Below are 17,439 nucleotides of genomic sequence, written 5' to 3' on the forward strand. Positions count from 1 at the left end.
ATAACTACTATAATACTGCCCCCTATGTACAGGAATATAACTACTATAATACTGCCCCCTATGTACAAGAATATAACTACTATAATACTGCCCCCTATGTACAGGGGTATAACTACTATAATACTGCCCCCTATGTACAGGGGTATAACTACTATAATACTGCCCCTGTACAAGAATATAACTACTATAATACTGCCCCCTATGTACAGGAATATAACTACTATAATACTGCCCCCTATGTACAGGAATATAACTACTATAATACTGCCCCCTATGTACAGGAATATAACTACTATAATACTGCCCCCTATGTACAAGAATATAACTACAATAATACTGCCCCCTATGTACAGGAATATAACTACTATAATACTGCCCCCTATGTACAAGAATATAACTACTATAATACTGCCCCCTATGTACAAGAATATAACTACTATAATACTGCCCCCTATGTACAAGAATATAACTACAATAATACTGCCCCCTATGTACAGGAATATAACTACTATAATACTGCCCCCTATGTACAAGAATATAACTACAATAATACTGCCCCCTATGTACAAGAATATAACTACTATAATACTGCCCCCTATGTACAAGAATATAACTACTATAATACTGCCCCCTATGTACAAGAATATAACTACTATAATACTGCCCCTGTGTACAGGAATATAACTACTATAATACTGTCCCCTATGTACAGGAATATAACTATTATAATACTGCCCCCTATGTACAGGAATATAACTACTATAATACTGCCCCCTATGTACAAGAATATAACTAATATAATACTGCCCCCTATATACAGGAATATAACTACTATAATACTGCCCCCTATGTACAAGAATATAACTACTATAATACTGCCCCCTATGTACAGGAATATAACTACTATAATACTGCCCCCTATGTACAAGAATATAACTATTATAATACTGCCCCCTATGTACAGGAATATAACTACTATAATACTGCCCCCTATGTACAGGGGTATAACTACTATAATACTGCCCCTGTACAAGAATATAACTACTATAATACTGCCCCCTATGTACAGGAATATAACTACTATAATACTGCCCCCTATGTACAAGAATATAACTACTATAATACTGCCCCCTATGTACAGGGGTATAACTACTATAATACTGCCCCCTATGTACAGGGGTATAACTACTATAATACTGCCCCTGTACAAGAATATAACTACTATAATACTGCCCCCTATGTACAGGAATATAACTACTATAATACTGCCCCCTATGTACAGGAATATAACTACTATAATACTGCCCCCTATGTACAGGAATATAACTACTATAATACTGCCCCCTATGTACAAGAATATAACTACTATAATACTGCCCCCTATGTACAGGGGTATAACTACTATAATACTGCCCCCTATGTACAGGGGTATAACTACTATAATACTGCCCCTGTACAAGAATATAACTACTATAATACTGCCCCCTATGTACAGGAATATAACTACTATAATACTGCCCCCTATGTACAGGAATATAACTACTATAATACTGCCCCCTATGTACAGGAATATAACTACTATAATACTGCCCCCTATGTACAGGAATATAACTACTATAATACTGCCCCCTATGTACAGGAATATAACTACTATAATACTGCCCCCTATGTACAAGAATATAACTACTATAATACTGCCCCCTATGTACAAGAATATAACTACTATAATACTGCCCCCTATGTACAAGAATATAACTACTATAATACTGCCCCCTATGTACAAGAATATAACTACTATAATACTGCCCCCTATGTACAAGAATATAACTACTATAATACTGCCCCCTATGTACAAGAATATAACTACTATAATACTGCCCCCTATGTACAGGAATATAACTACTATAATACTGCCCCCTATGTACAAGAATATAACTACTATAATACTGCCCCCTATGTACAAGAATATAACTACTATAATACTGCCCCCTATGTACAGGAATATAACTACTATAATACTGCCCCCTATGTACAGGAATATAACTACTATAATACTGCCCCCTATGTACAAGAATATAACTACTATAATACTGCCCCCTATGTACAAGAATATAACTACTATAATACTGCCCCCTATGTACAAAAATATAACTACTATAATACTGCCCCCTATGTACAAGAATATAACTACTATAATACTGCCCCCTATGTACAAGAATATAACTACTATAATACTGCCCCCTATGTACAAGAATATAACTACTATAATACTGCCCCCTATGTACAGGAATATAACTACTATAATACTGCCCCCTATGTACAAGAATATAACTACTATAATACTGCCCCCTATGTACAAGAATATAACTACTATAATACTGCCCCCTATGTACAGGAATATAACTACTATAATACTGCTCCCTATGTACAGGAATATAACTACTATAATACTGCCCCCTATGTACAAGAATATAACTACTATAATACTGCCCCCTATGTACAGGAATATAACTACTATAATACTGCCCTCTATGTACAGGAATAATAATTATGATAACTATGTGGTATTTTTTCTTAGTGGCGCTCAATTTCCAGACAGCGGGAGTAGAGATGGATCTTAATGATGGACTCTTCCAGCAAAATGGACGCTGCGGTTACATTCTGAAACCTTCCTATATGAGACATGTAGAAACCAGGTTTAACCCTGATCTGCCACAAGACACTGAAGGCTACTCACCTCTCAGCCTGTCCATACTGGTAATATACATCTCCTCTAATACTGGGGCTGTAATAACTCAGTGAACCAAGATGTCCAGAAACAGTTTTTCCTTACAGAGACTGCCTATTAAGGCCACGATGTAGCCATGGAGGCTCCACTATGGGGAATCTGGGAAAATATGAAAAGTTTTCCAAGATGGGATAAGGAAAACCGCGCTTTTCTTTCGCTACCTTATAGAGCAGCTCCCTTGACATCAAGCATGACCTTCAGGAAGCCTATGACATGATGTGGGATTAAAACCAAACCAGTCTATCTATTCCAGAAGGAACAGACTCCCAGCTGTAGATGGCGCTGTACAATGTTTCGACCTGATTGGGTCTCCTCAGTACAGTGTAGGGTTTGGTTGGGTGAGAGGCTTGTGACTAGGGTCAGGAAGTAAGAATGCTCCTTACGGAAAATGGCAATTCAGTCCACCATGTAGGCGTGTGGAGTCTTATAGCCATGTAGCCTAGTTATAAGCCTAGTAGATTCTCCACTAGGACTCCACACGCCTACATGATGGACTTAATTGCCATTTTCCGTAAGGAGAACTCTTACTTCCTGACCCTAGTCACAAGCCTCTCACCCAACCGAACCCTACACTGTACTGAGGAGACCCAATCAGGTCGAAACATTGTACAGCGCCATCTACAGCTGGGAGTCTGTTCCTCCTGGAAAAGATAGACTGGTTTGGTTTTAATCCCACATCATGTCTTAGGCTTCCTGAAGGTCATGCTTGATGTCAAGGGAGCTGCCTTACAAAGTAGCTAAAAGAGGCGGGGTTTTCCTTATCCCATCCTGGAAAACTTTGCATATTTCCTCATATTACTATATACTTAGATGTCTATTGAACACTGGAATGACTTTGCAGGTGATCAGCGCTCAGCAACTGCCCAAGGATGAGAACAGTAAAGAGGCCTCCATTATAGATCCTCTGGTTCGGGTGGAGATATTTGGGGTACCCATTGACCAATCAAAGCAGGAGACCAAATACATAGAAAATAATGGTAAGTTCTAGAATGTCCCGTTATATTTATGTCCCGGATAGCAGGGACTGCAGCAATAGAACTGTGCACCCCACGAGGCCGAGTCCACCAGACACTATTGTATCTTCAGATCCAAAAAGAAACAAGTTTTCAAAAAATCGAGATAGAAAGATCGCGCCTTATCTTGTGTATACTGCTGATATGCACATCTATGTGTCCCCATCTGCCTCCTCTACTCTCAGGAGGTTATCAAGCAGACGAGGGAGAGAGAGAAAGCAGCGTAAAACGGGGGCAGCAGGATCTGACTACTACTATTTGTAGTCTGTAACCATGGAGACACATAACTGTAACATAACATTTCGTCTGTATACACACAACACAACCCCTTGGCTGGTCCTGTGTCCGACCGGACTCAGTAATGAGTATGGACGATGGCCACCTCCTAAACCATCGACCCCTGGAAGTAGGTCCTAGTATTCGCCAAATTTGGTTCCTTCTGCAGGACCTCTCATATCTGTGAATCCTATAGTTCTCCAAATTTACAGCGTATACGTATATATATTCGCTTTGTAAAGAGCATTAAGCGCAAGTTCAGGATTCATGTCCCCAGCATTGTGGTCTCCTAGTGAATCTGTAGTCTGCAGATCTCATGAATATTTCACCAGGCCGGCATAGGCGAGAGGTAACCCTACACCCATGTCTGTCCTTCCATCTAAAGGATTTAACCCCATGTGGTATGAGACGCTGCAATTCAAGATCCACGTGCCTGAGTTGGCCCTGGTGAGGTTTGTGGTAGAAGATTACGACAAGACGTCAAGAAATGATTTCATCGGACAGTACACCCTGCCCTTCAAGAGCGTCAAGTCAGGTGAGCGCCCATGCTGACCCCTGACCACTGCTGGCTATGATAGAAAGGTATCAGGACACACAGGACATAGCAGCTCGCTGTGTATGGGGGGGTGTAGTCACAGAGGGGTCAGAGGGCCCATGCTGACCCCTGACCACTGCTGGCTATGGTAGAAAGGTGTCAGGATACACAGGACATGGCAGCTCGCTGTGTATGGGGGGTGTAGTCACAGAGGGGTCAGAGCGCCCATGCTGACCCCTGACCACTGCTGGCTATGATAGAAAGGTGTCAGGATACACAGGACATGGCAGCTCGCTGTGTATGGGGGGTGTAGTCACAGAGGGGTCAGAGCGCCCATGCTGACCCCTGACCACTGCTGGCTATGGTAGAAAGGTGTCAGGATACACAGGACATGGCAGCTCGCTGTGTATGGGGGGTGTAGTCACACAGGGGTCAGAGCGCCCATGCTGACCCCTGACCACTGCTGGCTATGATAGAAAGGTGTCAGGATACACAGGACATGGCAGCTCGCTGTGTATGGGGGGTGTAGTCACACAGGGGTCAGAGCGCCCATGCTGACCCCTGACCACTGCTGGCTATGATAGAAAGGTGTCAGGATACACAGGACATGGCAGCTCGCTGTGTATGGGGGGTGTAGTCACAGAGGGGTCAGAGCGCCCATGCTGACCCCTGACCACTGCTGGCTATGGTAGAAAGGTGTCAGGACACACAGGACATGGCAGCTCGCTGTGTATGGGGGGTGTAGTCACAGAGGGGTCAGAGCGCCCATGCTGACCCCTGACCACTGCTGGCTATGATAGAAAGGTGTCAGGACACACAGGACATGGCTGCTCGCTGTGTATGGAGGATGTAGTCACAGAGAGGTCAGAGCGCCCATGCTGACCCCTGACCACTGCTGGCTATGATAGAAAGGTGTCAGGACACACAGGACATGGCAGCTCGCTGTGTATGGGGGGTGTAGTCACAGAGGGGTCAGAGCGCCCATGCTGACCCCTGACCACTGCTGGCTATGATAGAAAGGTGTCAGGGCACACAGGACATGGCTGCTCGCTGTGTATGGGGGTGTAGTCACAGAGGGGTCAGAGCGCCCATGCTGACCCCTGACCACTGCTGGCTATGATAGAAAGGTGTCAGGACACAGGACATGGCAGCTCGCTGTGTATGGGGGTGTAGTCACAGAGGGGTCAGAGCGCCCATGCTGACCCCTGACCACTGCTGGCTATGATAGAAAGGTGTCAGGACATGCAGGACATGGCAGCTCGCTGTGTATGGGGGTGTAGTCACAGAGGGGTCAGAGCTCCCATGCTGACCCCTGACCACTGCTGGCTATGATAGAAAGGTGTCAGGACACACAGGACATGGCAGCTCGCTGTGTATGGGGGGTGTAGTCACAGAGGGGTCAGAGCGCCCATGCTGACCCCTGACCACTGCTGGCTATGATAGAAAGGTGTCAGGACACACAGGACATGGCAGCTCGTTGTGTATGGGGGGTGTAGTCACAGAGGGGTCAGAGCGCCCATGCTGACCCCTGACCACTGCTGGCTATGGTAGAAAGGTGTCAGGATACACAGGACATGGCAGCTCGCTGTGTATGGGGCATGTAGTCACAGAGGGGTCAGAGCCCCCATGCTGACCCCTGACCACTGCCGGCTATGATAGAAAGGTGTCAGGACACAAACGGACATGGCAGCTCACTGTGTATGGGGGGTGTAGTCACAGAGAGGTCAGAGCGCCCATGCTGACCCCTGACCACTGCTGGCTATGATAGAAAGGTGTCAGGACACACAGGACATGGCAGCTCACTGTGTATGGGGGGTGTAGTCACAGAGGGGTCAGAGCGCCCATGCTGACCCCTGACCACTGCTGGCTATGATAGAAAGGTGTCAGGACACAGGACATGGCAGCTTGCTGTGTATGGGGGATGTAGTCACAGAGGGGTCAGAGCACCCATGCTGACCCCTGACCACTGCTGGCTATGATAGAAAGGTATCAGGACACACAGGACATGGAAGCTCGCTGTGTATGGGGGGTGTAGTCACAGAGGGGTCAGAGCGCCCATGCTGACCCCTGACCACTGCTGGCTATGATAGAAAGGTGTCAGGACACACAGGACATGGCAGCTCGCTGTGTATGGGGGGTGTAGTCACAGAGGGGTCAGAGCGCCCATGCTGACCCCTGACCACTGCTGGCTATGATAGAAAGGTGTCAGGACACACAGGACATGGCAGCTCGCTGTGTATGGAGGGTGTAGTCACAGAGGGGTCAGAGCACCCATGCTGACCCCTGACCACTGCTGGCTATGATAGAAAGGTGTCAGGACACACTGGACATGGCAGCTCACTGTGTGTGTGGGGATGTAGTCACAGAGGGGTCAGAGCTCCCATGCTGACCCCTGACCACTGCTGGCTATGATAGAAAGGTGTCAGGACACACAGGACATGGCCGCTCGCTGTGTATGGGGGGGGGGGGGTGTAGTCACAGAGGGGTCAGAGCGCCCATGCTGACCCCTGACCACTGCTGGCTATGATAGAAAGGTGTCAGGAAACAGGACATGGCAGCTCGCTGTGTATGGGGGATGTAGTCACAGAGGGGTCAGAGCGCCCATGCTGACCCCTGACCACTGCTGGCTATGATAGAAAGGTGTCAGGGCACACAGGACATGGCTGCTCGCTGTGTATGGGGGTGTAGTCACAGAGGGGTCAGAGCGCCCATGCTGACCCCTGACCACTGCTGGCTATGATAGAAAGGTGTCAGGACACAGGACATGGCAGCTCGCTGTGTATGGGGGTGTAGTCACAGAGGGGTCAGAGCGCCCATGCTGACCCCTGACCACTGCTGGCTATGATAGAAAGGTGTCAGGACACACAGGACATGGCAGCTCGCTGTGTATGGGGGATGTAGTCACAGAGGGGTCAGAGCGCCCATGCTGACCCCTGACCACTGCTGGCTATGATAGAAAGGTGTCAGGACACACAGGACATGGCAGCTCTCTGTGTATGGGGGGTGTAGTCACAAAGGGGTCAGAGCACCCATGCTGACCCCTGACCACTGCTGGCTATGATAGAAAGGTGTCAGGACACAGGACATGGCAGCTCGCTGTGTATGGGGGGTGAAGTCACAGAGGGGTCAGAGCACCAATGCTGACCCCTGACCACTGCTGGCTATGATAGAAAGGTGTCAGGACACAGGACATGGCAGCTCGCTGTGTATGGGGGGTGTAGTCACAGAGGGGTCAGAGCGCCCATGCTGACCCCTGACCACTGCTGGCTATGATAGAAAGGTGTCAGGACACACAGGACATGGCAGCTCGCTGTGTATGGGGGGTGTAGTCACAGAGGGGTCAGAGCACCCATGCTGACCCCTGACCACTGCTGGCTATGATAAAAAGGTGTCAGGACACAGGACATGGCAGCTCGCTGTGTATGGGGGGTGTAGTCACAGAGGGGTCAGAGCACCCATGCTGACCCCTGACCACTGCTGGCTATGATAGAAAGGTGTCAGGACACAGGACATGGCAGCTCGCTGTGTATGGGGGGTGTAGTCACAGAGGGGTCAGAGCGCCCATGCCGACCCCTGACCACTGCTGGCTATGATAGAAAGGTGTCAGGACACAGGACATGGCAGCTGGCTGTATATGGGGGATGTAGTCACAGAGAGGTCAGAGCGCCCATGCTGACCCCTGACCACTGCTGGCTATGATAGAAAGGTGTCAGGACACACAGGACATGGCAGCTCGCTGTGTATGGGGGGTGTAGTCACAGAGGGGTCAGAGCTCCCATGCTGACCCCTGATCACTGCTGGCTATGATAGAAAGGTGTCAGGACACACAGGACATGGCAGCTCGCTGTGTATGGGGGGTGTAGTCACAGAGAGGTCAGAGCACCCATGCTGACCCCTGACCACTGCTGGCTATGATAGAAAGGTGTCAGGACACACAGGACATGGCAGCTCGCTGTGTATGGGGGGTGTAGTCACAGAGGGGTCAGAGCGCCCATGCTGACCCCTGACCACTGCTGGCTATGATAGAAAGGTGTCAGGACACACAGGACATGGCAGCTCGCTGTGTATGGGGGGTGTAGTCACAGAGGGGTCAGAGCACCCATGCTGACCCCTGACCACTGCTGGCTATGATAGAAAGGTGTCAGGACACACAGGACATGGCAGCTCGCTGTGTATGGGGGGTGTAGTCACAGAGGGGTCAGAGCACCCATGCTGACCCCTGACCACTGCTGGCTATGATAGAAAGGTGTCAGGACACACAGGACATGGCAGCTCGCTGTGTATGGGGGGTGTAGTCACAGAGGGGTCAGAGCCCCCATGCTGACCCCTGACCACTGCTGGCTATGATAGAAAGGTGTCAGGACACACAGGACATGGCAGCTCGCTGTGTATGGGGGATGTAGTCACACAGGGGTCAGAGCGCCCATGCTGACCCCTGACCACTGCTGGCTATGATAGAAAGGTGTCAGGACACACAGGACATGGCAGCTCTCTGTGTATGGGGGGTGTAGTCACAAAGGGGTCAGAGCGCCCATGCTGACCCCTGACCACTGCTGGCTATGATAGAAAGGTGTCAGGACACAGGACATGGCAGCTCGCTGTGTATGGGGGGTGAAGTCACAGAGGGGTCAGAGCACCCATGCTGACCCCTGACCACTGCTGGCTATGATAGAAAGGTGTCAGGACACAGGACATGGCAGCTCGCTGTGTATGGGGGGTGTAGTCACAGAGGGGTCAGAGCGCCCATGCTGACCCCTGACCACTGCTGGCTATGATAGAAAGGTGTCAGGACACACAGGACATGGCAGCTCGCTGTGTATGGGGGGTGTAGTCACAGAGGGGTCAGAGCACCCATGCTGACCCCTGACCACTGCTGGCTATGATAGAAAGGTGTCAGGACACACAGGACATGGCAGCTCGCTGTGTATGGGGGGTGTAGTCACAGAGGGGTCAGAGCACCCATGCTGACCCCTGACCACTGCTGGCTATGATAGAAAGGTGTCAGGACACACAGGACATGGCAGCTCGCTGTGTATGGGGGGTGTAGTCACAGAGGGGTCAGAGCACCCATGCTGACCCCTGACCACTGCTGGCTATGATAGAAAGGTGTCAGGACACACAGGACATAGCAGCTCGCTGTGTATGGGGGTGTAGTCACAGAGGGGTCAGAGGTCCCATGCTGACCCCTGACCACTGCTGGCTATGATAGAAAGGTGTCAGGACACACAGGACATGGCAGCTCGCTGTGTATGGGGGGTGTAGTCACAGAGGGGTCAGAGCCCCCATGCTGACCCCTGACCACTGCTGGCTATGATAGAAAGGTGTCAGGACACACAGGACATGGCAGCTCGCTGTGTATGGGGGATGTAGTCACACAGGGGTCAGAGCGCCCATGCTGACCCCTGACCACTGCTGGCTATGATAGAAAGGTGTCAGGACACACAGGACATGGCAGCTCGCTGTGTATGGGGGATGTAGTCACAGAGGGGTCAGAGCCCCCATGCTGACCCCTGACCACTGCTGGCTATGATAGAAAGGTGTCAGGACACACAGGACATGGCAGCTCGCTGTGTATGGGGGTGTAGTCACAGAGGGGTCAGAGCACCCATGCTGACCCCTGACACACAGGACATGGCAGCTCGCTGTGTATGGGGGGTGTAGTCACAGAGGGGTCAGAGCACCCATGCCGACCCCTGACCACTGCTGGCTATGATAGAAAGGTGTCAGGACACACAGGACATGGCTGCTCGCTGTGTATGGGGGTGTAGTCACAGAGGGGTCAGAGCCCCCATGCTGACCCCTGACCACTGCTGGCTATGATAGAAAGGTGTCAGGACACACAGGACATGGCAGCTCGCTGTGTATGGGGGTGTAGTCACAGAGGGGTCAGAGCGCCCATGCTGACCCCTGACCACTGCTGGCTATGATAGAAAGGTGTCAGGACACAGGACATGGCAGCTCGCTGTGTATGGGGGTGTAGTCACAGAGGGGTCAGAGCGCCCATGCTGACCCCTGACCACTGCTGGCTATGATAGAAAGGTGTCAGGACACAGGACATGGCAGCTCGCTGTGTATGGGAGGTGTAGTCACAGAGGGGTCAGAGCGCCCATGCTGACCCCTGACCACTGCTGGCTATGATAGAAAGGTGTCAGGACACACAGGACATGGCAGCTCGCTGTGTATGGGGGATGTAGTCACAGAGGGGTCATAGCACCCATGCTGACCCCTGACCACTGCTGGCTATGATAGAAAGGTGTCAGGACACACAGGACATGGCAGCTCTCTGTGTATGGGGGGTGTAGTCACAAAGGGGTCAGAGCGCCCATGCTGACCCCTGACCACTGCTGGCTATGATAGAAAGGTGTCAGGACACAGGACATGGCAGCTCGCTGTGTATGGGGGGTGAAGTCACAGAGGGGTCAGAGCACCCATGCTGACCCCTGACCACTGCTGGCTATGATAGAAAGGTGTCAGGACACAGGACATGGCAGCTCGCTGTGTATGGGGGGTGTAGTCACAGAGGGGTCAGAGCGCCCATGCTGACCCCTGACCACTGCTGGCTATGATAGAAAGGTGTCAGGACACACAGATCATGGCAGCTCGCTGTGTATGGGGGGTGTAGTCACAGAGGGGTCAGAGCGCCCATGCTGACCCCTGACCACTGCTGGCTATGATAGAAAGGTGTCAGGACACACAGGACATGGCAGCTCGCTGTGTATGGGGGGTGTAGTCACAGAGGGGTCAGAGCACCCATGCTGATCCCTGACCACTGCTGGCTATGATAGAAAGGTGTCAGGACACACAGGACATGGCAGCTCGCTGTGTATGGGGGGTGTAGTCACAGAGGGGTCAGAGCACCCATGCTGACCCTTGACCACTGCTGGATATGATAGAAAGGTGTCAGGACACACAGGACATGGCAGCTCGCTGTGTATGGGGGGTGTAGTCACAGAGGGGTCAGAGCACCCATGCCGACCCCTGACCACTGCTGGCTATGATAGAAAGGTGTCAGGACACACAGGACATGGCAGCTCGCTGTGTATGGGGGGTGTAGTCACAGAGGGGTCAGAGCCCCCATGCTGACCCTTGACCACTGCCGGCTATGATAGAAAGGTGTCAGGACACACAGGATATGGCAGCTCGCTGTGTATGGGGGGTGTAGTTACAGAGGGGTCATAGTGCCCATGCTGACCCCTGACCACTGCTGGCTATGATAGAAAGGTGTCAGGACACAGGACATGGCAGCTCGCTGTGTATGGGGGTGTAGTCACAGAGGGGTCAGAGCTCCCATGCTGACCCCTGACCACTGCTGGCTATGATAGAAAGGTGTCAGGACACACAGGACATGGCAGCTCGCTGTGTATGGGGGGGGGTGTAGTCACAGAGGGGTCAGAGCTCCCATGCTGACCCCTGACCACTGCTGGCTATGGTAGAAAGGTGTCAGGACACACAGGACATGGCAGCTCGCTGTGTATGGGGGTGTAGTCACAGAGGGGTCAGAGCACCCATGCTGACCCCTGACCACTGCTGGCTATGATAGAAAGGTGTCAGGACACACAGGACATGGCAGCTTGCTGTGTATGGGGGATGTAGTCACAGAGGGGTCAGAGCCCCCATGCTGACCCCTGACCACTGCTGTCTATGATAGAAAGGTGTCAGGACACAGGACATGGCAGCTCGCTGTGTATGGGGGTGTAGTCACAGAGGGGTCAGAGCGCCCATGCTGACCCCTGACCACTGCTGGCTATGATAGAAAGGTGTCAGGACACACAGGACATGGCAGCTCGCTGTGTATGGTGGTGTAGTCACAGAGGGGTCAGAGCGCCCATGCTGACCCCTGACCACTGCTGGCTATGATAGAAAGGTGTCAGGACACACAGGACATGGCAGCTCGCTGTGTATGGGGGATGTAGTCACAGAGAGGTCAGAGCACCCATGCTGACCCCTGACCACTGCTGGCTATGATAGAAAGGTGTCAGGACACACAGGACATGGCAGCTCGCTGTGTATGGGGGATGTAGTCACAGAGGGGTCAGAGCCCCCATGCTGACCCCTGACCACTGCTGGCTATGATAGAAAGGTGTCAGGACACACAGGACATGGCAGCTCGCTGTGTATGGGGGTGTAGTCACAGAGGTGTCAGAGTGCCCATGCTGACCCCGACCACTGCTGGCTATGATAGAAAGGTGTCAGGACACACAGGACATGGCAGCTCGCTGTGTATGGGGGTGTAGTCACAGAGGGGTCAGAGCACCCATGCTGACCCCTGACCACTGCTGGCTATGATAGAAAGGTGTCAGGACACACAGGACATGGCAGCTCGCTGTGTATGGGGGTGTAGTCACAGAGGGGTCAGAGCACCCATGCTGACCCCTGACCACTGCTGGCTATGATAGAAAGGTGTCAGGACACACAGGACATGGCAGCTCACTGTGTATGGGGGGTGTAGTCACAGAGGGGTCAGAGCGCCCATGCTGACCCCTGACCACTGCTGGCTATGATAGAAAGGTGTCAGGACACACAGGACATGGCAGCTCGCTGTGTATGGGGGTGTAGTCACAGAGGGGTCAGAGCACCCATGCTGACCCCTGACCACTGCTGGCTATGATAGAAAGGTGTCAGGACACACAGGACATGGCAGCTCGCTGTGTATGGGGGTGTAGTCACAGAGGGGTCAGAGCACCCATGCTGACCCCTGACCACTGCTGGCTATGATAGAAAGGTGTCAGGACACACAGGACATGGCAGCTTGCTGTGTATGGGGGATGTAGTCACAGAGGGGTCAGAGCCCCCATGCTGACCCCTGACCACTGCTGGCTATGATAGAAAGGTGTCAGGACACACAGGACATGGCAGCTCGCTGTGTATGGTGGTGTAGTCACAGAGGGGTCAGAGCGCCCATGCTGACCCCTGACCACTGCTGGCTATGATAGAAAGGTGTCAGGACACACAGGACATGGCAGCTCGCTGTGTATGGGGGTGTAGTCACAGAGGGGTCAGAGCACCCATGCTGACCCCTGACCACTGCTGGCTATGATAGAAAGGTGTCAGGACACAGGACATGGCAGCTCGCTGTGTATGGGGGATGTAGTCACAGAGAGGTTAGAGCACCCATGCTGACCCCTGACCACTGCTGGCTATGATAGAAAGGTGTCAGTACATTACTTTTTAAAAATATTTATTTTGTGTTTTCTGCAGGTTACCGCCACGTCCATCTTCTTTCCAAGGACGGCACTAAAATCCCACCGGCTTCGCTGTTTGTTTACATCCGTATAACAGACATGTCCAATCCAGTGCAGGAAGCGGAGGGTTAATTGAGTCACAAGCCCCGCCTTACTGCTGTTGCATTATATTTTGCACTCCCCCACAGAACGCTACTTGTATATACTTGTATATTGTGTTATTTTTTTTACATATTTATTGTACAGTTGTATATTCGGTGCTATTTATTGTGCTGATTAACCTATGACGATAGTGTTACCGCCGTATCCCAAGCCACGTGCTGTACTGCGGTGCTGCCCCCTGCGGCATGAACAGTGTTAATGATTTTGCAATAGGAACTCTATTAATGGGGGTGTCCACTTTGCATATTGTGGGGGCCCCTTGCAGTAACGACAATTGATGGGACCCTAAATGTGCCCTATTTGGGTTTTTGTCAAGGGGTCCTCGTCATTGCCTACGTTATGGAGAAATTTTGCAAAAATCCACCGTAAAGTATTACACACCCTAATATTGTATTGATTGTGGGTTGAGGACATGTGATTTTCGTCTGGGTTCTGCTGTATAAAAATCATTGCAATACAGCCATCACCCTAAGGGGTATTCCAAAAACACCTTGGGGGTCATTTGCTAAGGGCCCGAATCGCGTTACACGAATATTTCCGATTTGCACGATTTTCCCTGAATTGCCTCGGGATTGTGTCGCATGCGATCGGATTGTGTCGCATCGGCGTTGGGTTGAACGCAACGGAAATCGGGGGGCGTGGCCGTAAGAAAACCCGACTGATTAGGAAAAACCGGCGCATTTAAAAAAAAAAGTGTCGCTTGACACACGCGCTTACCTGCACCCGGCCCGGCACTGAGAACTCCAGTGCATTCAGCGCAGCAGCGACACCTGGTGGACATCGGGCAAACTACCTTAGTGAATCGCTGGAAGCACCGAATCCGCCACAGAGAACGGATCGCGACAGGATCGGGTAAGTAAATCTGCCCCCTTGTGTACAGTCAGGGGTAGATTTACGTTTATGTGCCCCCATCCTTCAGATGTGTTATGGGCAAATCCACCTCTTTGCACAATAATTTAAAGATCCCCCTACAAAGGCGTCCCTTGTACATCAGTAACTTGGTTAGCTCCCCCTAGTGGAGACTAAACGCAGGCAGAATAGTGACTGCAACATTTTAGATGTTACAATCTTTTGGTTCCCTGTATCTTGACTGAAAGCTGCCAAATGGTGTGCACGGCTGTCAGGGGTCTAATAAAGACCCCCTAGGTGTGCCAATGGCTGTAATGCAATGCTTATGTCAGTGGGGCCGTAATAGGCTACAACCCTCTTCTCCGCCACCAAGTAGCCTTATTCTCAGATGTATTATTTTTTAGATACAAGACCTTGGCTGGACCTTGAGTGATGATTGTCATGTGTCTGTATCCTCCGCCTAGGAATCAGTGTGTGACATTGTTCTTTGTGATTATTAATGTCAAATATTCATTGTAATAATACGCATAGGTTGCACTTACCGTATGTTACCAGTAGTAGGTGTGCGGCTGTAGCTATCTGGGGCGGATCCCTTGCACTATATATCTGCACTTCTGGGTCCCATCGTCCTCTGTACCAAGTGGGACAAAGAACATGAATTGTCATCCAGATAATCAAACATCAGATATTACTGTATCTCTATAGGGCTCCTAATCATTGGGCTTCCTAAGCTGCCATTTTTTAACGTCTGACCCCAAATATTTCCCAATGATTTTTAAAAAAAAAAAAAAACATTTTAAATACGGTTTGTTTTCCCCTCAATACTTTTACATTATACATTCAATATTTCATAGATTTATGATATTTTAATTTCTCAAGGGACCGTAATGGGCACCCACCACAGCCCCCGAAACCAAATCTCAGGCTTGTCACTTTCTATCAAGTTTTTAACTTATTTCTTGTTAACATTTTAGCTTATTTAGTGAAGTTTTGGGCTGAATATTAGATTTTAAAAGCAATCTGCAGACGTTCCCCACACTACAGCATGCTACTTTATATCTTTATATCTTCCTTATTCAAGACTTAAAGTGCAGTTCCAGTCTTGAAGGCCAATTTGGAAAGGTGTTACAGTATTCCTATTCTTATACATTGGAGCAGTATTATCATAGAGTCTTGCACATAGGGGGCAGTATTGTACAGGTTATATTGACGAACACAGTAAAAGTTGTTATATTCTTGACTATAGGAGTCAGTTATTTAGTCTTCCATTACCATGGCTTTATGGGGTTTTTAAAGTGGTAAGAACTTTTTTTGGACTTTGTATAAAAGATTTAGAAGGAAGGAAAAGATAAAAGGACATTTGCTCCTAAACGATTGTTGCTGGGTCTTAAAGGGAACCTGTTACCAGGGACCTCATTTTCATTAGAGACAGATTGTAAAAGCCCATCCCCCTGCAGTGCACATCTGCCTCTCTGCCTTTTCTAAGCATTGGCATCACAATATAATTGTGTGTTATATCTTACTCTTGCATCCTGGCAAAATCCTGGGGTAGTCACAGGGGTTGGACTTTGGTTTGCATGCATTTCAAAAAACATGTGACTTGTCTGAGCTGCAGGCTGTCTCCATGTTTGTGCTCCTGTACAGCTTGTCCCTCCCCCACTGATGTCATCTCACCAGGCTGTGACCTCTGAGAAGAAGGAGGTGGAGCTTTACATGATCACAAAGGTGGGGGCCAAGCTCTGAGGAGGAAGTAACACAGAAAAGTCACATGTTGTTTTTTGAAATGCATCCAAACCAAAGTCCAACCCCTGTGACTACCCCAGGGAGCAAGGTAAGTTATAACACACAATTATATTGTAATGCAAATGCTCAGAAAAGGCAGATTTGCACTGCAGGTGGGATGCGCTTCTGCAACCTGCCTTTAGTGAAAATGAGGTCCCTGGTGACAGGTTCCCTTTAATAACAACTTTCAGCAGCCCCCATTTATGACCCCCAAATACCCTTTAAATGTTATTTATATGTTACTTTCTCCATACATTGTAATTGGAGTCTATATTCACTATGACTGGAACTGCCCTTTAAATGTTACCCTCCACCATCCATACATAACCGCTATGTGTTGCTGCCACTTGTTGTTCACGTAAAGGTATAGTTAATGATAGAAAAGCCATAGTAATATACTCTCTTACCAATACAGTATCTCACATAAGCAATGAATGTAACATATTGCTGTGGATGACTTGGGTTTTGCATGTTTGGCAGAATCTTCTTTGAGAATTGTCCACAAGGACAACTAGCACCAGGATGGAAGATTGTATGCAAATGAGCATGAGGGGCTCCATGCTCCATTAACACCGATGGAGCCTGAAGCCCCTCAGGTCCTTCACCCTGGTGGTCGATGACCTTTAAAGGGAACCTGTCATCAGATATTCGCCTAACAAACCACTACCAGTATGTTGTCCAGCTTCTAGATCATGACCCAGCTCGGTGGCATCATCCAGAAAATTAACTTTGAAGTTTAATGTAATTTAGATGTATGAAGTCAGGGAGGCGGAGAACTTACCAATGAAGTCAAGCTCTCCCTGCCTCTGCACACCTCCTCCCATGTGATTGACATCAGGCACCGCACCGGAC

At 49.6% G+C, this 17,439-nt stretch overlaps 1 protein-coding gene across 3 annotated transcripts in view; it reads left to right on the top strand.

Annotated features, from left to right (window-relative positions):
* Positions 1-16,595, top strand: part of PLCD4 (phospholipase C delta 4) — a 90,226-nt gene extending 73,631 nt beyond the window's left edge. For all 3 annotated transcript variants that reach the window (XM_072122310.1, XM_072122309.1, XM_072122311.1), the window contains 4 exons: positions 2,579-2,757; positions 3,630-3,765; positions 4,463-4,612; positions 13,811-16,595. In XM_072122310.1, the coding sequence (XP_071978411.1) occupies positions 2,579-2,757; positions 3,630-3,765; positions 4,463-4,612; positions 13,811-13,926 (581 nt within the window). In that variant the 3' untranslated portion in view covers positions 13,927-16,595. The remainder of the gene's footprint in view (positions 1-2,578; positions 2,758-3,629; positions 3,766-4,462; positions 4,613-13,810) is intronic.
* Positions 16,596-17,439: the final 844 nt, after the last annotated feature.

The sequence above is a fragment of the Engystomops pustulosus genome, chromosome 8 (assembly GCF_040894005.1).
Source record: "Engystomops pustulosus chromosome 8, aEngPut4.maternal, whole genome shotgun sequence".
Taxonomy (NCBI): Eukaryota; Metazoa; Chordata; class Amphibia; order Anura; family Leptodactylidae; genus Engystomops; species Engystomops pustulosus.